This window comes from Plecotus auritus, assembly GCF_963455305.1.
Source record: "Plecotus auritus genome assembly, chromosome: 8".
Lineage (NCBI taxonomy): Eukaryota > Metazoa > Chordata > Mammalia > Chiroptera > Vespertilionidae > Plecotus > Plecotus auritus.
This window is the reverse complement of record NC_137782.1, coordinates 174763846-174787985: the sequence shown is the minus strand read 5'-3', so window position 1 is coordinate 174787985 and position 24140 is coordinate 174763846. Positions and strand designations below refer to the sequence as shown.

The 24140-nt window shown below is 62.4% G+C and overlaps 2 protein-coding genes across 3 annotated transcripts in view; both read left to right on the top strand.

The window, feature by feature from the left end:
* Positions 1-2828: 2828 nt before the first annotated feature.
* On the top strand, positions 2829-17365 carry RSAD2 (radical S-adenosyl methionine domain containing 2; the record flags this gene model as incomplete). The annotated part of the gene is made up of 6 exons (XM_080685715.1): positions 2829-3168; positions 8446-8607; positions 10190-10419; positions 13394-13543; positions 14383-14415; positions 15744-17365. The coding sequence occupies 6 exons, from the start codon at positions 2829-2831 to the stop codon at positions 15906-15908; spliced, it is 1080 nt and encodes a 359-aa protein (XP_080541841.1). The 3' UTR covers positions 15909-17365.
* A 4943-nt stretch (positions 17366-22308) lies between these two features.
* The window catches only part of RNF144A (ring finger protein 144A), a 60768-nt gene continuing 58936 nt past the window's right edge, over positions 22309-24140 (top strand). For both annotated transcript variants that reach the window (XM_080683021.1, XM_080683025.1), the window contains exon 1: positions 22309-22670. The gene's annotated coding sequence lies outside the window, so the exon portion shown is untranslated. The remainder of the gene's footprint in view (positions 22671-24140) is intronic.

Here is a 24140-nt window from a genome sequence, read left to right as displayed (position 1 = left end):
TCGTGTCTCCCGTGGGGTTTCAGTTTCACTTCCCGGGAAACACGGTCTCCGTTTCCTTCCAGACAGTGCTCTCTGCAACAGCCCCCACCCTCCCGCTGTGCAGGCCCGCCTCAGCGGTTCCCACACGTGCAAAGCCCTCGGGTCTGGGGGATGCACAGCTCGGGGGGTTTGCAGCCGGGAACGGAGATCCAGGGAGATAAACAGGACCCAGCGCCTCGGGGCTGCTGGGTGAGGAGCTCGGGCTGCGGGATCCCGCCGTGCTTTCTAAGAAAACTGTGAACACCAACAGCCAGCCGCCGTCCTGCGAGAGAGAAGCATCTGAGAAAGGGCCGGGGGCCCTGGCCAGTGTGGCTCCGTGGACAGAGCGTCGGCCTGTGGACGGAAAGGTCCTGGGTTCGATTCCCAGTCAGGGCACATGCCCGGGTTGTGGGCTCCATCCCCACGGTGGGGAGTGGAGGAGGCAGCCGGTCCATGATCTTCTCTCATCATCGATGTCTCTCTCTCCCTCTTCCCCGCCCTTCCTCCCTGCGATCGGTACAAACACATTAAAAAGCGAAGGGCCTGGTTGTACCACGTCGGTTACCGACGGCCGGAAGGGGCCGCGCTGCAGGGCAGTGTCCTCCTGCGCCAAGGGTCAGCCCGGGACGGGTTGGGGTGCGCGTCACCATGGCTGTGGTCTGAGAGGGCGGCGGGGCGAGTGAGAGGGTCTCAGGGCGAGTGAGAGGGTCATGGGGCGAGTGAGAGGGTCACAGGGTGAGTGAGAGGGTCATAGGGTGAGTGAGAGGGTCACAGGGTGAGTGAGAGGGTCACAGGGCGAGTGAGAGGGTCACGGGGCGAGTGAGAGGGTCACGGGGCGAGTGAGAGGGTCACGGGGCGAGTGAGAGGGTCACGGGGCGAGTGAGAGGGTCACGGGGCGAGTGAGAGGGTCATAGGGTGAGTGAGAGGGTCATAGGGTGAGTGAGAGGGTCACGGGGCGAGTGAGAGGGTCATAGGGCGAGTGAGAGGGTCATAGGGTGAGTGAGAGGGTCTCGGGGCGAGTGAGAGGGTCTCGGGGCGAGTGAGAGGGTCACGGGGCGAGTGAGAGGGTCTCGGGGCGAGTGAGAGGGTCAGAGGGCGAGTGAGAGGGTCTCGGGGCGAGTGAGAGGGTCTCGGGGCGAGTGAGAGGGTCACGGGGCGAGTGAGAGGGTCATGGGGCGAGTGAGAGGGTCACGGGGCGAGTGAGAGGGTCTCGGGGCGAGTGAGAGGGTCACGGGGCGAGTGAGAGGGTCTCGGGGCGAGTGAGAGGGTCAGAGGGCGAGTGAGAGGGTCTCGGGGCGAGTGAGAGGGTCTCGGGGCGAGTGAGAGGGTCAGAGGGCGAGTGAGAGGGTCTCGGGGCGAGTGAGAGGGTCTCGGGGCGAGTGAGAGGGTCACGGGGCGAGTGAGAGGGTCACAGGGTGAATGAGAGGGTCACAGGGCGAGTGAGAGGGTCATGGGGCGAGTGAGAGGGTCTCGGGGCGAGTGAGAGGGTCACAGGGCGAGTGAGAGGGTCTCGGGGCGAGTGAGAGGGTCAGAGGGTGAGTGAGAGGGTCATAGGGCGAGTGAGAGGGTCTCGGGGCGAGTGAGAGGGTCACGGGGCGAGTGAGAGGGTCTCGGGGCGAGTGAGAGGGTCAGAGGGTGAGTGAGAGGGTCTCGGGGCGAGTGAGAGGGTCACAGGGCGAGTGAGAGGGTCATAGGGCGAGTGAGAGGGTCTCGGGGCGAGTGAGAGGGTCACAGGGCGAGTGAGAGGGTCACGGGGCGAGTGAGAGGGTCAGGGGGCGAGTGAGAGGGTCATAGGGTGAATGAGAGGGTCTCGGGGCAAGTGAGAGGGTCATAGGGGTGAGAGGGTCTCGGGGCGAGTGAGAGGGTCATAGGGTGAGTGAGAGGGTCACAGGGCGAGTGAGAGGGTCATGGGGTGAGTGAGAGGGTCTCGGGGCGAGTGAGAGGGTCTCGGGGCGAGTGAGAGGGTCACGGGGCGAGTGAGAAGGGTCACGGGGCGAGTGAGAGGGTCTCGGGGCGAGTGAGAGGGTCTCGGGGCGAGTGAGAGGGTCATGGGGCGAGTGAGAGGGTCATAGGGCGAGTGAGAGGGTCACGGGGCGAGTGAGAGGGTCACGGGGCGAGTGAGAAGGGTCACGGGGCGAGTGAGAGGGTCACGGGGCGAGTGAGAGGGTCACGGGGCGAGTGAGAGGGTCTCGGGGTGAGTGAGAGGGTCATAGGGGTGAGAGGGTCTCGGGGCGAGTGAGAGGGTCATAGGGTGAGTGAGAGGATCTCGGGACGAGTGAGAGGGTCATAGGGCGAGTGAGAGGGTCTCGGGGCGAGTGAGAGGGTCATAGGGTCAGTGAGAGGGTCATAGGGTGAGTGAGAGGGTCATAGGGTGAGTGAGAGGGTCTCAGGGCGAGTGAGAGGGTCATAGGGGTGAGAGGGTCATAGGGTGAGTGTGGTCATGTGGTCAGCGGTCACCCGGCCCAGAGGCAGCGGTCACGCCTTTCACAGCTGACTTCCCCGGAGGCACCAGGCAAAGGTGACAGGTAGAAACCTCTAGAAGTGATGTCAGGCGTGAGTCATGCCCGGGACAGAGGTGGCCTCCCTGCGTCTATCGCGATGCGGCACCTACGTGCAGGCCCGGAGGCAGCGGCCGGGGCCGGGCGAGTCCTCTGCCTGGGCTGGCCCTGCGCCAGCTTTCATTTTCAGGAAGGGAGAACCGAAACTCAGACAGCTGAGCGTCAGCCCCGAGGGGTGTGTCGCCGGCTGCCGTGACAGTGTGGCACACATATAAGCAAGCCGCGCGGCCGCCCCGCCACGGACCCTGCACCATGTGGGCACTGGCTCCCCTGGCGTTCCCCGGGAAGCTGCTGGGCGCCCTGTGGGGCAGCCTGGCGCCCCTGCTCCTGTGGCTCCGGGCGCTGCTCCGGCTGGCGGGGACCGACAGGGGCCGGGGGCGGCAGGAGGGGCCGGAGCCCGAGGGGGCCGGGGAGGAGGAGGAGGAGGAGGGAGGCGGCGGCCACGACGGGCCCCTCACGCCCACCAGCGTCAACTACCACTTCACGCGCCAGTGTAACTACAAGTGCGGCTTCTGCTTCCACACGGCCAAGACCTCCTTCGTGCTGCCCCTGGAGGAGGCCCAGAGGGGGCTGCGGCTGCTCAAGGAGGCCGGTGAGTGCCCTCCCGGGGCATCGGGGGCTCGGCCACGGGCACTGGGCTGGGGACGCACACGGGCTGGGGACCCACACGGGCTGGGGACGCACACGGGCTGGGGACCCACACGGGCTGGGGACGCACACGGGCTGGGGACGCACACGGGCTGGGACGCACACGGGCTGGGGACGCACACGGGCTGGGGACCCACACGGGCTGGGGACGCACACGGGCTGGGGACGCACACGGGCTGGGACGCACACGGGCTGGGGACGCACACGGGCTGGGGACGCACACGGGCTGGGGACGCACACGGGCTGGGGACGCACACGGGCTGGGGACCCACATGGGCTGGGGACGCACACGGGCTGGGGACGCACACGGGCTGGGGACCCACACGGGCTGGGGACGCACACGGGCTGGGGACCCACACGGGCTGGGGACGCACACGGGCTGGGGACGCACACGGGCTGGGGACGCACACGGGCTGGGGGCCTGCGGTTTCCCATCGCAGGACGAGGATACCGCACAGGCCCTGGAGATGATGCTGGCTGACCCTGGGGAGGGGCGCCAGGTCTTTTAAAACCACGGAGCCGGCTGGGGCCGTCCGCCCAGTGTCGGGGAAGAGGCAGGTGGGAAGGCTGTGGTACTGTCCGGCTTTGTCCAAAGCACCGATGGATCGGGTTTTCCAGAAAGCGTTAAAGAGGCAAGTCCAGTCCAGCCGGCAGGGCTCAGGGGTTGAGCGTCGACCTAGGAACTAGGAGGTCACGGTTCCATTCCCGGTCATGGCACAGGCCCTGGTTACGGGATCGACCCCCAGTGTGGGGCGTGCAGGAGGCGGCCGATCCACGATTCGCTCTCATCCTGGATGTCTCTCTCTCTCTCCCCCTCGCCCCTCCTCCCTGAAAGCGATAATATGTAGAGATAGTGAAGCAAGTCCGTGCCCAGAACACAGGCTTGGATTGGGGGCGGCAGTGATGGGGCCTTTCACGTCTTCCAATGAAGCTGGAAAGACATGGCTGTCGAGACCCCTGGCTGAACCTGAGGTTGGTAAAGGCGGGCAGGCAGGCAGGGCACGCCGTGGTCAGCCCAGAGGGGATGCCCTCCTTCCCGCCCGTCCTGTCTGTCCCCCAGCACCTCTCAACGAGCAGTTCAGCGGCAGCACCCACATTCCCCTCCGCTGCTCTCACTTTCCATGGAAGCTTAGGCATCCACACCATGGCCCCCATCCAGAGGGCACCCCGTGGCCCCCCCGCGGGAAAGCAGCACCCCTCCCCGGGCGGAGAGACCACGTGCCCGAGGGCCCGCTCCCTGCCCACGCCGCCCCCTCCCCGGGGCAGCCGCCACGCCTGCTCAGCGCCCAGGAGCTCGGCCTGGCGGCGCCCTGTATGCGATCAAACCCCGCGTCTTGCTCCCCATTCTGTTGCTCGATGGTCCACAGCTGCTGGGTCCCGTGGGGTCCGGCTGAGGGGGTCCCCGTTTCTCAGCAGGATGATCACGTTTCATCTCACTGTCTCTGCGGCCCCCACTTTCCCGTGGCCCTCTCTCTCGCTAACCTATTTCTGATGCTCCAACTCGCCCCCTTAGCCCTCTCGCACCGCACCACGTCCCCCGCTTCCCCCCGCGTCAGCACAGCCTTCGAGGCCCGTGGCAAGCTCAGCGTTGCCATCAGCACCCCCACCCCAACGCCTTAGGTGCCCCGTGCAGTGGGCACATCACGCCACACCCCTGAACCCCCACATCCGCACCCCCAAGCCTGTGGTCACACTGGCCCCTCCTCCTGGAATGCCGGGCACCCCAGTCTCTGTGGGGGAGCGCCCCTGCTCCTCTTCGGGCAGACGAAGGCCCTGCCCTTCCTCTGTGACCCCGCAGCCTTGTCCCGGGGGGGCAGGGTACAGCACCTTTCAAGTCGCGAGGCGGTTTGGTGTTGTGGTTTGGTTTCCGGTATCCGAGGCCCCAAAGCGTTTGAGGGCCAGGGTGGACGCTCAGCCGTTGTGTGTCACGCCCGGCCAAGGAGCTGGAACGGAGCAGGGCCCTAACGCGCTTTGGGGTGTGGAGTGAACGGGGCGCGGAGCCTGCGTGGGGAGCAGGCTTGTCCTGGGGGAGCGTCTTCGGCTCTTGAGTCCCCACGGGCCTGGGCCTGAGGGACACGGTTTATCCGACATCGGGCGTCTCTGGATCAACAATCTCTAAAGGCAGGGAAGGTAACTCCGGACCGCCCAGGGCAGGTCACAAGACGCAGGCCCGCGAGTGCTGATGACTGCTTACAGGGGACGGCCCACCACGGGCAGCTGCAGCCAATATGTTCACGCGGTGACCTCTCAGGCGGTGACCTCTCAGGCGGTGACCTCTCAGGCGGTGACCTCTCAGGCGGTGACCTCTTAGGCAGTGACCTCTCAGGCGGTGACCTCTCAGGCCGTGACCTTCAGTGACCTCTCAGGCGGTGACCTCTCAGGCGGTGACCTCTCAGGCCGTGACCTCTCAGGCAGTGACCTCTCAGGCCGTGACCTTCAGTGACCTCTCAGGTGGTGACCTCTCAGGCAGTGACCTCTCAGTGACCTCTCAGGCGGTGACCTCTCAGGCGGTGACCTCTCAGGCGGTGACCTTTCAGTGACCTCTCAGGCAGTGACCTCTCAGGCGGTGACCTCTCAGGTGGTGACCTCTCAGTGACCTCTCAGGCGGTGACCTCTTAGGCAGTGACTTCTCAGGCAGTGACCTCTCAGGTGGTGACCTCTCAGGCAGTGACCTCTCAGTGACCTCTCAGGCAGTGACCTCTCAGGCAGTGACCTCTCAGTGACCTCTCAGGCGGTGACCTCTCAGGCGGTGACCTCTCAGTGACCTCTCAGGCGGTGACCTCTCAGGCGGTGACCTCTCAGGCGGTGACCTCTCAGTGACCTCTCAGGCGGTGACCTCTCAGTGACCTCCCAGGCAGTGACCTCTCAGTGACCTCCCAGGCAGTGACCTCTCAGGCGGTGACCTCTCAGGCGGTGACCTCTCAGTGACCTCTCAGGCGGTGACCTCTCAGGGTCAAGCCGACAAAAGCGCTGGGATGGGAATGGCTCAGGTGCCGGATGAGCAGGTGTGTGGCTCAGGGAGGAGCCTCTGTGTCGGGGACGACCGAACAGGTAGATTCACATCATAACCTGAGTGCATCGCCTTCACACGTGCAACATATTTCACGTTAAGACACGCGGGGCTGAAGCGACCTCCGCTTATTTCCTTCCCTGGCTCTTCAGCAGAGAGGCTGGCGTGTTCACCCCCAGGAGCCGCTGGGACCCGTGCACGCGTGTCACCCTTCCCGTGGGCACCACTGGGGACCGGCTGGCCTGTCTGAGACCTTCCCCCCTTCTCCCCTTCAGCTGCTCATCACATTTTTAAACATGTTTTTATGGATGTCAGAGAGGGAGGGAGAGGGAGAGAGAAACATCCATGAGGGGAGAGAGTCATGGACCGGCTGCCTCCCGCACGCCCCCCACCGAGGATGGAGCCCGCAACCCGGGCCTGTGCCCTCGACCAGGAATCGAACCCTGACCTCCTGGTTCCCAGGTCGATGCTCAACCTCCGAGCCACACGGGCCGGACCAGCTTCTCGTCCTTTCGTCCCCTCCACACCTGCTCCTGGGCCTCGGCGAGAGCCTGGCGGGCCCGCACCCCCCTCTGGGAGAGGGTCTCCCTGTCCCGGTGACCCGCCCTTTCACCTCAGGGGGTTCCCCTGGGGGACACTGCCTGTCGCGCTGGAGCCCCCAGCCTGTGAGCTTGTCCGTGGGCGGCGAGCAGGCACCGCTGGCCAATCACAGCACCGCTGAGGGCGGAGGGCCCCAGGAGGGACCAACAGCTGTGATTCGGGGTGCCTTCCCCCGGGACTGGTCCGGGCAAGGTCGGGGGCACCCTCTTTATAAAGCTCCTTGGGGAGAACAGGACTTGTCCAGGGAGTCCCGGGCCGGTCACCTTCAGGAGCGGGAATCGGACAGGAGCCTTCGCTGCGGTTCTGTGGGGGGAAGAGGACAGGGTGCGGCATGCCGGCGGCTGGGCACAGGGCTCCCAGCGGGCTGGCCCGGGTGCAGGGGGCAGCGAGCAGCTCCCGGAGGGTGAGCCCCAGGGAGCAGGTGTGGGTGCTCCCCTAACTGCTGCCCCCGGACAGGCGCTGAGAGCCTGTGGCCAGGGCCCGGGCCTGGGGCAGGGTTGCGTCCCTAAAAGCTGCTACAGCTGCACGGATGCCGTCGCCCGGCGTCTGATGGGGAGGTGAGGGGGGGATCTGATGGGGAGATGGGGGGGGGAGGTTCTCAGGGACCTGTGTGGCCGGCGTGCCGGGTCCACGAAGGCGCAGGTGGACATGGCAGGACGTTGAAGGAAAGCCTCTGGAAGAGGAAAGGCGCATCCGTGCGAAGGCGTGTTTATAACGTGTTTGTAACAGTTTCCCAGACACCGGCTGGGCGGGTTGGGAGCCTGGAGGACCGTCAGCACGGCCTTCCAGCCCAGCGCGCAGAGGGCTTCCACCTGAACTGACCGCGGCTCTCGTTGAACACCTACGGGTCCTCGCTTTCATTCTGACTTCACTATTTTGTTATTTTCCCCCCAAATAAGGGAGTAAATCAACCGAGCGCAGGGCAAGGATTTGGGGCAAGAGGCACCGGTCTGTGGAAGGGAAGGGAGGGGAGGGGAGGAGGAGGAGGGGAGGAGAAGGGAAAAGAAGGGGAGGGGAGGGGAGGGGAGGAGAAGGGAAAAGGGGGGAGGGGAAGGGAGGGGAGGGGAGGGGAGGGGAGGAGAAGGGAAAAGAAGGGGAGGGGAGGGGAGGGGAGGAGAAGGGAAAAGGGGGAGGGGAAGGGAGGGGAGGGGAGGAGAAGGGAAAAGGGGGGAGGGGAAGGGAGGGGAGGGGAGGGGAATCAACCAGGGGACTTTCATTTTCCCGGTGAAGCCCTGGCTCACCACCCAGTCACTCTCATAGCACGGGGCTGACGGGCCGGGGCCTCGGGGCGGGGTGGGGGGGAAGGCAAGGAGACTCTCACGGCATTTCCGTGGCGCTGAGAAAACAAGGCTTTGGCATGGAGGTGATGATGGGTGTCCGTGGCCGGGAGAAATGGGAGAAAAAAATGTGCCTCAGCCCTGGCTGGTGTGGCTCAGTGGATAGAGCACCGGCCTGTGGGCTGAAAGATCCCGGGTTCAGTCCCGGTCAGGGCCCATGCCTGGGTCTCGGGCTCAGTCCCCAGTGCGGGGGGGGGGGGGGGGGGGAGGGGGCGTGCAGGGGGCAGCCGGTCCACGACTCTCTGTCACCGGGGGTGTGTCTCGTCCCCGCCAGGCATGGAGAAGGTGAACTTCTCGGGCGGGGAGCCCTTCCTGAAGGACCGCGGCGAGTACCTGGGCCGCCTGGTGAGGTTCTGCAAGGAGGAGCTGCGTCTGCCCAGCGTGAGCATCGTCAGCAACGGCAGCCTCATCCGCGAGCGCTGGTTCGTGGATTACGGTGAGTGCCCTCCCCTCCGAGGCCGCCCCCTGTGCGGCTGCATCTCCTTCCTGCCTGGGCCCGGGGCCAGGCCTCCTGCGGGGACGGGAGGGGACCAAACGGGCTCCTTCTAATCCCTTCGCAAGCCGCGTGTGGAGGTGACGGCAGGTGAGTTCTGCAGGGCTCCCGCAAACACGTGTGCGCGGGCAGATAACAGCGTTTGTGAGCACAGCCCCTCGGCCGGGCCTGCCAGGGTGGCGAGCAGGGGGCTGGGCTCCAGCTTCCCCGCAGCAGGCAAGCCCCACGGTTTTGCTCTTTTGCTATCAACTTTAAGTCTCATAGAAAGTAAGCGACTGGCCCGGTGGTGTGGCTCAGGGGCTGAGCATCCACCTGGGAACCAGGAGGTCACGGTTCGATTCCCGGTCAGGGCACAGGCCTGGGTTGCGGGCTTGATCCCCAGTGTGGGGCGTGCAGGAGGCAGCCGGTCCATGATTCTCTCTCATCACTGATGTTTCTCTCTCTCCCTCTCCCTTCCTCTCTGAAATCAATTATATATATATATATACACACACACACTCACACACACACATATATATAAAATAATAAAAGTGTAATATGCTAATTAGTCTGGACAGCCGAACGAACTTCCAAATGACCTTTTGGACAAAGCTGGGGCTGCGAGGGCCAAGCCCCTTGCATGAATTTTGTGCACCGGGCCTCTAGTATGTGTGTGTGTGTGTGTGTGTGTGTGTGTGTGTGTGTGTATACTAGAGGCCCAGTGCACGAAATTCATGCACAGGGGGTGTCCCTATGCCTGGCCTGCACCCTCTCCAATCTGGGACCGCTTGGGGGATGTCCGACTATCGGTTTAGGCCCGATCCCGCTAAACCAGCAGTTGGACATTCCTCTCACAATCCAGGACTGCTGGCTCCTAACTGCTCGCCTGCCTGCCTGCCTGCCTGATTGCCCCTAACCACTTCTGCGTGTCAGCCTAATTGCCCCCTAACTGCTCCCCTGCTGGCCCGATCGCCCCCAACTGCCCTCCCTGCTGGCCCGATCGCCCCCAACTGCCCTCCCCTGCCAGCCTGATTGCCCACAACTGCCCTCCCCTGCCGCGACCCGCCTCCTCCGCTGGGACCCGCCTTCGTTGTGCACGTGGCCATCTTGTGGTGGCCATCTTTGTGGTGGCCATCTTGTGGAGGCCATCTTGTGACGACATCGTGCATGAGGGCGCAAGGACCACCTAGGCTTTTATTAGTATAGATATGAAAAGGCGTAGGTCTGCAGAGCCATGGATCCAATGTACCGACCTCCCTCAGAAGTGAGTGAGACCCTGGAGGACGTGCTGGTAGGACCTCACACACACGGGCGGAGAGTTTCTCTCGCGCGTAAACGTTGCCAGCATCCTGTGAGGCGTCTTCATTTCTAAGATTATTTTACCGAGCGTAGCGCGTGTTTCCGTGAGTGCTGTGGGGGCGGGGGCACGCGGCGTTTAAACATTGAAAGCGGACGTGGGACACAGGTTTGTTTCATCCGAGGAGGTCCGAGCCGCCGACAGGCCTGGGTCCTCGGTGGCCATCTGAACGGCCACCCTCTCCCGCAGGCCAGTACCTGGACATCCTCGCCATCTCCTGCGACAGCTTTAACGAGGACGTGAACGTCCTCATCGGCCGCGGCCAGGGGAAGCTCAACCACGTGGAGAACCTCCGGAGGCTGAGGCGCTGGTGCAGGGAGTACCGTGTGGCATTCAAGATCAACTCCGTCATCAACCGCTTCAACGTGGACGAGGACATGCGCGCGCACATCCAGGAGCTGAACCCGGTGCGCTGGAAGGTGAGCGCCGGCGGCCCCGCCCACGGTCACTCCACACCGTGCTGGCGGGAACGGCTTCGGGGAAGTGGAGATGGTGAGCCTGCAGCTCTGAGCCACAGAGCCAGCTGGGAGCCAGGTCCTTCCTTTTTAAGAAATATATTTTTCCTAGAGGCCCGGTGCACAAAATTCATGCATGGGTAAGGTCCCTAGGCCTGGCTGGCCATCAGGGCTGATCTGTGGGGCGACTGGCGAGGTGATGGGGTGGGCCCCCGCTGGCACCCACCTTGGCTGGCCTGGTGCCTCCTGCTCGCCGGCCCCACCCCCCGCAGCTGCCACTGGTCGCCTCCCTCTGCGGGGTGACCGGCGGGGTGATCGGGGGCCCCTGCTGGCTCCTGCCTTGGCTGTCCTGGGGCCTGTGGGCTAGGGGCAGCTCCTGCATTGAGCATCTGCCCCCTGGTGGTCAGTGCGCATCATAGCAACTGGTCACTCCATGGTCGTTCCGCTGTTTGGTCGATTTGCATATTACGCTTTTATTATATAGGATTGATTTCAGGGAGGAAAGGAGGGAGAGAGAGATAGAAACATCAATGATGAGAGAGAATCATTGATCGGCTGCCTCCTGCACGCCCCCCTACTGGGGATGGAGCCCACAACCTGGGCCTGTGCCCTGACCGGGAATCCAACCATGACCTCCTGGTTCCTAGGTCGACGTTCAACCACTGAGCCACACCAGCCAGGCCCTAGGTCCCCTTTTATCTCTTAAAGTAGAAGCCACGTGCATTCTCTCTGCCTCGGTTTCCCCTCCTGTACATGCAGGCAGGGCTGATCCCTTCTGCATATGGGGAGGAGGGAGGCCGGGGTATGCTGGGTGCTGGGAGACGGTCTGAAGAAGTGTCCCGAAAGCCTCTCCCGCATTCACCGTGAAGCAGAGCCAGCCGCCGGTCCCCCTGCTCTGGCTTCTGTGTGCACGGACGCTGTTCTGCATCGATCCTGCGCACATGCCTTTCCATGGCGTTCTTTGGAGGTAGCCAGGGCACGGCCCTGCCCAAGCTGCAGCAACGTTCATTCACTACGATCTGTGCGTCCAGGCTGACCCCACCGTCAGCTACTGAAGCATCTCAAGTTCAAAGACACTCCTTGCCTTTGGTCGGCTGCCACCTGTGGTCCCCTGACAATTCCCTGGGACGGAGTTTTTCCTTTCCCAACGATGCGGTCCTTACGATGGACTATTACCACACACACTCACACACACACACACTCTCACACACACACTCACACACTCACACACTCACACACTCTCACACACACACTCACACACACACACACTCACACTCACACACACACACTCACACACTGACTCACACACTCACACACACACACTCACACACACACTCTCACACACACACTCTCACACACACACTCACACACACACACTCTCACACACACACACTCACACACACACACACACTCACACACACACTCTCACACACACACTCTCACACTCACACTCACACACACACACTCACACACTGACTCACACACTCACACACACACACTCACACACACACTCACACACACACACTCACACACACACACTCACACACACACACACACTCACACACACACACTCACACACACACACACACTCACACACACACTCACACTCACACACACACACACTCTCACACACACACTCACACTCACACACACACACTCACACACTGACACACACACACTCTCACACACACACACACTCACACACACACACACTCACACTCACACACACACACTCACACACTGACTCACACACTCACACACACACACTCACACACACACTCACACACACACTCACACACACACACTCACACACACACACACACTCACACACACACACACACACACACACACTCACACACACACACTCACACACACACACTCACACACACACACACACTCACACACACACACACTCACACACACACTCACTCACACACACACACACACTCTCACACACACACTCACACTCACACACACACACTCACACACTGACACACACTCACACACTCACACACACACACTCACACACACACACACACTCTCACACACACACTCTCACACATTCACACACACACTCACACACATACACACACTCTCACACACACACTCACTAACACACACACTCACACACACACACACTCACACTCACACACACACACTCACACACACACTCACACACACACACTCACACACACTCACACACACACTCACACACACACTCACTCACACACACACACACTCACACACACATACACACACACTCACACACACACACACACTCACACACACACATTTATTTACTTAAAAGAATGTTGAAAAAGACAATTCATGGCTTTGGAAAACTGTCCTTATGCAGTAACTGAGAAACTGATACACCCTAGGGGCCTTCATCAGGTATTTTATTAAAACTCAGTGGGAAGAATAGCATTTTGAAAATGCTTATATCTTGATTTGGGGATTACAAACAATTGGCTTTTTAAGAAAATATTCTTTTTAATTGATTTCAGAGAGGAAGGGAGAGGGAGGGAGAGAGAGAAACTTCCATGATGAGAGAGAACCATCGATCGGCGGCCTCCTGCACGCCCCACACTGGGGATCGAGCCCACAACCCAGGCTTTGGCGCCCAAACACATGTCATATATGTGTTCGCATGGCCCCTACATCCTTCCGGGAGCATTTCTTATTCTGTGGTCCAAAAACTTAGATGACAAAACCAGATCAAATGTCACCGAGGCCCGTTATCTCTGCATCTACCTTTTAGAAACATCTGTGCTCCCTGAACCCCAGGGCGAGCTCAAGTGTCCCCAGAGCAATGTCTTTCTAGAATGTTCCTCAGTGTGAGCGGTCGACTCGGCTCGGGAGAGAGGAAGCTGGGGCGGGGGCCTGGGTTCGGGTGGCACGCGACGGGACGCTCTCGCCAAGCACACGCGTGTTCCAGGTGTTCCAGTGCCTTCTCATCGAGGGGGAGAACGTGGGGGACAGCGCCCTGCGGGAGGCCGAGAGCTTCGTCATCAGCAAGGAGGAGTTCCAGGGCTTCCTGGACCGGCACCGCGGCGTGCCCTGCCTGGTGCCCGAGTGCAACGACAAGGTGGGCGGCCTGCGCCGGCCTGGCACACCGCACGCTCAGATCCATGCCGAAGGGGCCCCTCTCCCCAGCTCCGCAGCGTCACGTAGAGACAGGGCCAGGGGGGCGTCTAGGGCTGCGGCCGCCATCTGTCCTGCGCCCTCCAGCCCTGGGGCCTTCGTTTGTTTTAAAAAATATTTTTACCGATTCTAGAGAGAGGAAGGGAGAGCGAGAGAGAGAGAAACATCCATGATGAGAGAGAATCATGGATCGGCTGCCTCCTGCACGCCTCCTACTGGGGGCTGAGCCGCAACGGGGCACGTGCCCTGACCGGAATGGAGCTTGGGACCCTTCAGTCTGCAGGCCGACGCTCTATCCACTGGGCCACACTGGCTAGGACAGCCCTGCGGCCTTTGCATGAGCTCAGGGTGCCCCCTCCTCCAGCGGGCGTGGTGCCACCGTGGAGCGCTGGTCTCTCCTCCTGGAATACAGACGTTGAAAAAGGGGGCAATGGGGTGCCTGGGGGAATCGGCCGCTGGGAATGCTGGGTAACGAAGAGCAGGCTCTCCCACCGCGAGAGGAGATGGGGAAGACTTTTTTCTGAGCGACACGGGACCCTCTGGGCACAGGGCAAAGAGACCGGTCGGTCAGAACACACACACCAGCTGCCCTGGAGGGTTGGGAGGCGGGGTGGGAGGTGGGGAGGAGGTGGGAAGGGGGAAGGCTCACCCGGGGGTGACATGCCCAGAGACACTGAGGCGAGGTGGGAAGCGCTGAGCCCGGGCTAATGATCACAGACCCGCGGGACAGCCCCCGAGCGTGGGACTGAGCTGGAGGCTGAACTGGTCCCTCTCCCTTTGCAGATGAAGGACTCCTACCTGATTCTGGATGAGTATGTGAGTGCGCCCCGCGGCCACGCGCTGTCTCTGGCAGATGGGCGAGGGAGCCACGAGGGCCGGGTCAGAGCATCGCCCTTGGTCCACAGCGGTCCTTGGCCAGCGATTCACCTTTCTTCTTTTTTTGGTTAATCCTCACCCAAGGATGTTTTCCCATTGGTTTTTAGGGCGAGTGGAAGAGAGAGACATCCATGGGAGAGAGACACATCGATGGGTTGCCTCCTGCACGAGCCCCGACCGGGCCCGGGCCAGGGAGGAGGCTGCAACCGAGCTGGACCAGAATCGAGCCCGAACCCGTTGGTCCTCAGGCCGACGCTCCAGCCACGGAGCCACACTGGCCAGGGCAGCACTTGATGTGTCCATGGGGTCCCCGAGTCCCATTCACGTTACCAGCCCGGCCCCTGCGCCAGGTTCTGGGTCACGGCCTTGGCCAGGCTCAGCGTGCACCCGCCCCTGTACTTGCTCGGAGCCTCGGTGATGGGTTCCCCGTGTGGCTGTGGGTCCACGGACGTGCCCTGGAAGCCGGCATGACGGTGCCTCTGTAGAGCCGCCATGACCCGCCCGCACTGCCCTCCCAGGGGGAAGGGAGACCCCTCCCCCAAACGCCCCCCCCCCTTGCTTGTCCTGTTTGGCGTGGCTTTTTTTGGGGGGCGGTGGGGGGAGGGGTCTGGATTCATACCACTTGGCCCATATTTCTACACCAGAACAAATAATTCCATTCAAAGACCTGTATGTATTTATTTTAAATATATTTTTATTGATTGCAGAGAGGAAGGGAGGAGGAGAGAGAGAGAGAGAGAAACATCCATGAGGAGAGAGAATCATGGATCGGCTGCCTCCTGCACGCCCCACCCTGGGGATCGAGCCCGCAACCAGGCATGTGCCCTTGACCGGAATAGAACCCGGGACCCTTCAGTCCGCAGGCTGATGCTCTATCCACTGAGCCACACCGGCCAGGGCCCCAAGACCTGTTTTTTTTTTTAAAAAAAAAAACGCGTCTAATAAGAACCATGGCGGCAATTTTTAAGTTGGATTTGGTCCTTTGAGAGACGCTTACTGTGACTTTATAGCTTTTTATTGTTTTCCAGTTAATCAAAGGCAGTTCATAGCTACTTATTCCGGGTTTTTCCTGTGGGGCGTGAGGGGTGAGGCGAGCGTGCGGATGCGGTGCCCGGGGCCCCGGCAGGCTGAGCGGTGTCCGGCCCGCGGCTCTCGGCGAACACGGGCTGAGATGGTGGGAACACCCACAAATCGGGCGGAAGCCCAACAGCGAGTTTTCCGGGTACACGACGCGGAAACCCCCCATGTCTGTCCTGCACTTTCCACAGATGCGCTTCCTGAACTGCAGAGAGGGCCGGAAGGACCCGTCCCCGTCCATCCTGGACGTGGGCGTGGAGGAGGCCATCAAGTTCAGCGGGTTCGACGAGGTGACGTTCCTCAAACGCGGAGGGAGGTACGTCTGGAGCAAGGCCGACCTGAAGCTGGACTGGTAGGGCAGCCGGGCGCCTGGCCCCGTCGGGGGAGCCTCCAGCCGCCCCCGGGGACCCGGCGGACTCCCTGCTACGCCCGGTGGCTGGCCACGGGGTCCCGGCGCGCGTTACCGTGGTAACTGAAGCCCACGGACGCGGACCACTCGCTGGGGTCACTTCGCTTGCGTGGTGTGGGTTTTTCTTCAGCGCCGTTTTGTTTTGTTTCCTGCGATTCCTGCGTGTCCATCTCCAAGTTACTTTCTCTGGTTTGTGCATTTGACGGTCACGTCTTTTCTGCTAAATCCCCCGAGGCCAGTGGTCACCTCTGGAAAGATTGGGACACCTCCCTGCCGCCACGGCTGCGTGTGGCAACGCCGTCCGCCTTCCCGCCCTCGCACCATGGCCACCCGGACTCCCTCCCCAGGCGGGCAGAGCGCGGCAGCGGTGTGTCCGGCTCAGGAACAGCCTCATCATCGGCTTCGGTGCCGGCCCGGGGAGGTGGCCGCGTCCCCCCATGATGCCGGGACCAGCCCAGGCCCAGGCTGACTGCTCCATAAATGAGGGCTGGCTCGCTCTCTTCTCTCGCTCTCTCTCGCTCGCTCGCCTTCCTCTCCAAGATTCCTAGCAAACCCCAGGCACACTTCCCAGTTCACGATGCAGTTGACCCGGGCTCAGGCCTTGGGGTGCTGTGTGAACCCATTATTCAGCCACACGAGTCTGTTCAGCAGAAACGGGCGAGTGTAGGGGGCAGATGGCTGTGGGCACCGGCGGGACGTCCCGGCGCCGGGCGTGTGGGAGAGTGAGGAGGGGTACACGCTGCACCTGGATCCCATGTCGACGGAGCCGAGGGCCCGGGTCCTGCTGCTCGAGTCCTCGGAGCCACGGGGAGGGAAGAAGCGCCGTCCAGGCCCGAGGACAGGGCCCCACGTCTCTCCCTCACACCACGAGAGACCGGGCGGGACCTGTCCCCGAAAGGGGTCAGGACCAGAGAGCCCTTGTTTATGTAACCGAGTCCTTGTTGATGGCCTGGAAAATGATAACTTCCTGTCATTGTTTCCAAAAAAAGCAAAATCATGGAAAATTTTTGGCCCTAGCAGAGCAAAGAGCTATGTCCATCCCGCTGCCACTCCGCTGCCCGCCACCAGGTGGCGCGTCCCCGGCGGCACAGCCCGCCCCACGCGCTGATGTGTGTCCCAGGCCTGCGGATGCCGAGGGGTTTGCCTTGCTGGTGTCTGTTTCTCAGGAAAGACGTCCCTGCTTCAGAGTCCGAGTCCCTGTCATTCAGCAGGAGTGAGTGTGTGTGTCCCGTCGTGCTGTCAAACGTCTTCCGTGCGGAGGTCAAGCCGCAAAACACACACACAGATGAAGCAGCTGCCGCGTTAGGGGCCCTAACGAACACCAAGGCTTCACTGGGGTCAAAAGGAGGAAGAGACGGATAGGAAGTGGCTCTCCCCTGTGGGCTTGATGGCATCGAGGCTATGATGATGTCACTGTGATCGAGCTATGATGATGTCACTGTGATCGAGCTATGATGATGTCACTGTGATCGAGGCTATGATGATGTCACTGTGATCGAAGCTATGATGATGTCACTGTGATCGAGCTATGATGATGTCACTGTGATCGAGCTATGATGATGTCACTGTGATCGAGGCTATGATGATGTCACTGTGATCGAAGCTATGATGATGTCACTGTGATCGAGCTATGATGATGTCACTGTGATCGAGCTATGATGATGTCACTGTGATCGAGGCTATGATGATGTCACTGTGATCGAGCTATGATGATGTCACTGTGACCGAGCTATGATGATGTCACTGTGATCGAGCTATGATGATGTCACTGTGATCGAGCTATGATGATGTCACTGTGATCGAGGCTATGATGATGTCACTGTGATCGAGCTATGATGATGTCACTGTGATCGAGCTATGATGATGTCACTGTGATCGAGGCTATGATGATGTCACTGTGACCCGCAGAAACACAACTCGGGGTGTTTTCTTCCCTTAACGCGAGTGCGCTTTGCCAACGGTCGCTTATTCCCTGAGAGGAAGCGCGTTGCTCGCTCCCTCGGTGTCTCTGAAGCAGAACCCCAGCCCGCAGCTCACGTCCGCCGACTAGAGGGACTTTTCCTCCCGCTGACCGAGACGGGCCCTCTCCTGCCCCAGAGGGAAACATCAAACAAAACCAGGCTAAAGCTGCCCTTCGGGAGGACGCTGCGGCTTTGCGCCCCGTGCCTGCCCCGCCGCCGTGAAAGCACCCCCCGCCCCCCCCCCCCCGCCCCGCCGCCTCGCGCACCCTCAGGAAGGGCAAAGCCTTGACCTTTAAAACATTCAGAGGTTCCCCGTCTCTGAGCCGAGAGAAGCGCGGCGTTCACACCGCAGGGACTTGGAAGTTGGATTATGTAACCTGTTGCGTGACGCTCTCGGTTTCAAATCCGAGTCTCCAGTTTCACGAGACATGTTCCTCGGTGGCTGGGACAGCTTGGGAGGGACCCGAGGCGTCTCCGGGTGAAAGGCGGAGGCTGCGGCCTTGCTCTCCTGCTGAGTCTCCGCCGGAACGACAGGACTGGCGGTTCGTCTTAAGGGGCCGAGATCGACGACGGGCGCGCGCAGTCGCCCATCCGGCTTTGAAGGTGTGATGTCTCTCTGTCCTTTCTCCGAAGTGATGGGGACGTGCCTCCTCTCTGTCACGGGTGAAGATGCGTGAGACCACTGGGCGGGGCCCCCCGAAACGCAGGCACCTGCTCTGCGTCCGGCGGGAGACTGGGATCGAGTTGTGGGTTCGAGAGAGAGAGAGAAAACCTGATACTAAAGAGAGCGGACAGGTCACATGGGGCTCAATCCGACAGTCCCTGCAGGCCACCCCCTGGCAGAAAAGGCGCTTCGTCAGCTGCGGTCACAGAGGCAACGCGGGCCCCGGAGGTCAGCATTCCGCCGGAGTGCGAGCCGGCGCTCTGAGACGCTGGGGAAACGCTTGTATATATCGTCCTCGCGTCTGACGCTGTGTTGGAAGATAGAATGTATTAAAATGTGTTTTGTACGGGCCTCCTCTCTCCGTTGAGTGTGATCAAGTGTGTACGGTCATTGCGTGCTGCCGTCGCGAGAGGCGAGGACACGTTAAGCGTCAGCCAGGCTGTCCAGGGACCCTGAGCACATTTTAGCCCAGCCGTGGGCAAACGACGGCCCGCGGGCCGGATCCGGCCCGTTCGGCTGTTCTATCCGGCCCGCGGAGCCGAAAGAGCCGAGGGTTCTCTTGCTCTCCCCTCCGCTTCTTTACTTTGAATTTATATTAGTTCACACAAACACCCCATCCATGCTTTTGTTCCGGCCCTCCGGTCCAGTTTAAGAACCCATGGTGGCCCTCGAGTCAAAAAGTTTGCCCACCGCTGCTTTAGCGTGGGGGTGGAGGTGAGAGGGCGTGGAGGTGAGAGGGCTGAGTTCCTGCAGATGGGCGACCAGCATGGCACCAGCCCCGGGTGTGGGGGTCAGAGGGCTGAGGTCCTGCAGACGGGCGACCAGCATGGCACCAGCCCCGGGCGTGGGGGTCAGAGCGCTGCCCTGCGGAGTGTGACCTGGTCAGCTGCCCAGCAGAGAAGGGCTCCCCCAGGACCCTGGTTCCTGGTGTCCATTCAGTCTTGACCCCTCAGATGCCTGGGGCTGGCCCTGCATCGGCCCCACGTCATGAAAGGCTGACGCTTCCGTCACCTGTTCCCTCTCCGCCCCGCTCCCAGTTCCGGGGCCCCAGCGTTCCCCTCACGCCCTCCGGCTGGAACTGGTCTCCCTGGACACGCCCGAGCGCCTGACCGCTGGTGAGAAGCACTCACTTTCCCCCGAGGCCATGGCCTCGCTCCCCTCCCATCCCGATGGGCCAGCCTCGGGGCGCAGGCCCCAGGACGGGGAGTCAGATCCAGTGAGGACACTCCAGGGACGGCTGGAGCCCTCATCATCATGGCCGGGTCACCCCCAGCCACATTGGGGTGCTCCCCTCAGTGCCAGGCCCCGGGATGCGTGCCTCCGCCAGTCGGGGAAGGAACAGGACCTTACACAGAAACGGAGGAGCCAGTCCGACGCAGAGGCCACTCACGGGGCTGGGGTGACCAGAAGGATCTAGCGTTGTGTTCATGATGAAAAGAGCACACATCCGGGGCCTATTGGAAAAGCAGAGTCAAGCCACAGGAAGAAAATAGAAATCGCCCACAACCGTACCCCCAGAGGCGACCGTGCATTCGCCCCGTCTTCCCGGGCACGCACGGGTTCAGCGAGTTCATGCTCCACACTCCTGTCCCCGCACCGTCTGAAGGGTCACCCGGCCAGTGCGTGTCCTTCGCGTGAATGAGAGCAGCTGGCGCTCACAGTCCCGCTGGGGGAGGCGAAGGGCCCGTGGCATTCACAGCGCCCCCCTCCCCCCTCCTCCCCCTCCCCCCCCCCCCCCCCCCCCCGAGTGTGAACCAGGCCCCGGGCTGGGTTTCCATTTGCCTGCATGCCTGCGTGTGGATGTGCAGGTCTCTCAGGTCCTGGGAATTCGCTGAATCTTAACCACCACCACCGCCACCACCACGGAAACAAGGCCCGGACAGAGCCGCCCCCGGGGCATCTGGGAAACTGCCCGCAGGCTCCGCCGATCGCCCGGGCATCTCGCTGTCCCGGCTGCTTCTGCTCCCGGTTCACACGCGGTGGTTATGTTTTTCCCGCACCAGCCGGGGCCGGCCAGTCCCCTGTCTCCCCACACCGCCGGCCAGAGAGCGTCAGATCCCACAGACACCCCGACGGCCCTCCCCGCCCCTCACGCTTTCCTAATAAACAGGATGACCTATTTATTAGGAAAGGACGCAGCTCAAGAGTGGCCAGACGGGAGAGGGGCCGAGGGAAGGTCTGTGGGAAGGCACCTCCCGCTCCCCACATCGCCGGGGGCGCCCTCCCCTGGAAGCTCTCTGAGCCCATTGGGGCTCCCCTGGAGGCAGCAGCCCATGGTCATGCGTGAGCAGAGCGTTGGCCTCGATTCAAGGCCCCAGCCTCCTCCCCTCCTTGAAGGTCCGGGGATGGGACTGAGGTCACACGGTTGGGGTCGGCGTGAGGCGCCATAGCAACCGTCACACCTGCCCGGTCCCACCCAAGCCCCGCTCAGTGGGTGAAGCCCACGCCCTGCCCCCCCCCCCTTTTCTTGTGTTAAACCTCGGGCAGCGGACTCGCCGCCACGCCTCTTGGGAGCGAGCTCTGGGCGCCCACTTCCTGTTGGCAGGGACCGCACCGGGCTGGACGCCTGGAGTGTGGTCTGGGCCTCCGCCCAGCAGGGACAGTCCCGTCAGGGTCCATTGACAAAATGCGCCACGTGTCCCTGGCTCTGCACGCGGCTGGAAAGGGCGCGGACGCCCGTAGATGATGCCGGGGTGGGGGGGGGGGCGGGGGGAGCACTCAGTGCCTGCCCTCGATGAAGGGGCCGCCTGTCCCCAGACCCGCTGCTCTGACAACAGGACCCTCAGGGCAGCCAGGGAATGGCTCTGCCTGGACCTCAGGTAGTCAGAAGCCGGGACCATAAAGGGGGCCCCCCCTCTCCATGCTCAGAGCAGCCAGGCGGTGGGATGGGGGGTGGGGGGGGAAGCTCATGTGACCTGGCAGAGGGAGGGCCTCTCAGCAGGCACCCATTTCTTTCTTCTTTCTTTCTTTCTTTCTTTCTTTCTTTCTTTCTTTCTCCCTCCCTCCCTCCCTCCCTCCCTCTTTCTTTCTTTCTTTCTTTCTTTCTTTCTTTCTTTCTTTCTTTTTCTTTCTTCCTCCCTCCCTCCCTCCCTCCTTCTTTCCTTCCTTCCTTCCTTCCTTCCTTCCTTTCTTTCTTCCTTCCTTCCTTCCTTCCTTCCTTCCTTCCTCCCTCCCTCCCTCTTTCTTTCTCTCTCTCTCTCTCTCTCTCTCTCTCTTCTTCTTTCTTTCTTTCTTTCTTTCTTTCTTTCTTTCTTTCTTTCTTTCTTTCTTTCTTTCTTTCTTTCTTTCTTTCTTTCGTAGTGGTTATTGTTTTTTAATTGATTTCAGAGAGGAAGGGAGAAGGAGAGAGAGACAGAAACATCCATGATGAGAGAGTCATTGATCGGCTGCCTCCTGCACACCCGCTACTGGGGATCCAGCCTGTAACCCCGGCATGCGCCCTGTCTAGGAATCAAACCGTGACCTCCTGGTTCATAGGTCGAAGCTCAACCACCGAGCCACGCTGGTCAGGCGGGCGCCCACTTCTTCCCCAGCGGGCTCAGATGCCCCTCCCGCCACGGTTGGCATCGGGGACAGACTTCTAGGAAGCGGCCGGCGAGCCCTGTGTGCCAGGCCTGGGGGTGACATTGCTGGGAGGTGACCAGGCTGCCGTGCCCGGGCTGAGAGCATCTGCTTGGCACCCGTGTCTTTCCTCGCGGGTGTATGTGCTTCTGTCCCACCCGCAGGTTGGCATTTGGGTGGGCTCCTGGCGGCCCCCCTGGGCAAGGCACCTCTCGTTCTCCTGGGTGGAAGCGGGCCGTGTGGTGCCCAGGGCGGGCGGCAGGGGGCGCTGCGCGGCGGGCGGGGGCCGGGAGCTCCGCGCCCCGTCTTTGTGCCGTTCGCGCCACCGCCCCGTCTGCCGCCGGCCGCGCGCCCCGCTGGAGGCCGGGCCGGGAATAAAGGGCGGCTGCGGGCGGACGGGGCGGGGCGCAGGCGGCGGACCCCGGGCGCACACCCACCCGCGACACCGGACTCGGGCGGAGCGTTCGGAGCCTACGGCGGCCGAGCAGGAGCGAGGACCCTGGAGCCTGGCGCGCGGGACCAGGTGGGTGACGCGCGTTCCCTTTGTGTCGGCATCTGGGGAGCGGGGAGTGGCCGGGGGGGCCCAGGGAGGCGGCCGCGGGGAGCGGGTCCAGGCGTGCGGGTCCGGGCGTGCTGGCGGGACCGTGGGCTCCGTGCCGAGGGCGCCACCCTGGCCGGGCCTGCCCCGCGGTGGCCTCTGCGCGCGGCCACTTGGGGAGCGCGGGTCGCCCCTCCACAGCCCGCGCGCGGGCTCCTGGCGCTCGGGCTGGGTGGGCGGCGTGGTGCCGGCGGGGCGCGCAGGCCGCGGAGGGCGAGGTCTGGGGAGGGGCACCGAGGGGCGCGGGGAGGCGGCGGGGACCCAGGGTACCCGCTATGCACCTCCCTGGCGCCTGGAGGACCCTGGCCACCTGCCTCCCGCCCGAGCCTCTCCCCTCTGAGGGGCTGGGGAAGTCCCCTGCGGGTCCCCCCACCTCCCTCCTTGCAGCGGCGCCCCCGCCCATCGGGGCATCCAGCCAGCGTGGCTTGTGCGCACCCGGCGCTCCAGGTCACGGGAGAAAGGGGTTCCTTCTTGTACCCTAATAATCTCCATGGGGAGGCTCAGATGGTCACCCCAAATGTGTGCACTCTCCCCTGCCCTCTCTGTCTCTCTCTCACTCCCCCCCTCGGCCCCCCCCCCCCCACACCCTGAATTCCAAAAAAGAAAAAAATTCCTTCAGCAGGGCTGTAACCTGGTTTCCTGCGCCAGGTGGGAAGCAGGTGAGGGAGAGATGAGAGGAGACCAGGGACCCTGAGGGCCTGCTGCCCTGGGGGGGGTGGAGGGTTAGTACCTGCCCTAAGAGGTGACCCCAAATCTTGCTCCCACCAGTTCGGGAAGGACGCTCCTTCCTGGGGGTGGGGCCCTGGAGTTAGGAAAGGCCTGTAGGTGACTCAGGCCAGGGCCACCCTAGGGGAACGTTCCCAGCCAGCAGAGGTGCCTGTAAGTGAAAGGCCGTGGGGAGGCCGGAGGGGAGGCCCCGGCTCTGCCAGGGAGAGGAAGCTTGCAGGTGGGCCCCTGCGGATGGCAGGAAGGGCCCTGGCCGAGGGCTGCCCCGGCAGAGGAGGAGGGGAGGGACACAGAGGGGTGTGGGGGCCCTGCCCCAGGTCCTGGGCCCAGGCAGGCAGGCTGTGGTGTGTGACTCCCTCCCCCAGCCCTGGCAAGAGGCACCCCGTCTTTGCAGCTTCCTCGTGCCTGTCTAAGTTTTGTTTCGTTATCTTTTAGAGGGCAGAGAGGTTATGCCCGGAAAGGTCAGATGGGAAGAGGTCACGGAATCTGTGGATTCCAGGGGACCTGGTCTTGACCCTGTGGCGGTGGGAGCCATTGAGGGTTGTGGAGGAGGAGAGGGAGCGAGGCGGCCGTGCCGTGATTGAGGCTGTGTGGAGGGAAGGGGGGTGCGGAGTGTGAGCCTCAGAATCCGGCTCCCCACGCTGGCCCTGCTGCTCAGCGGGCCAGGCC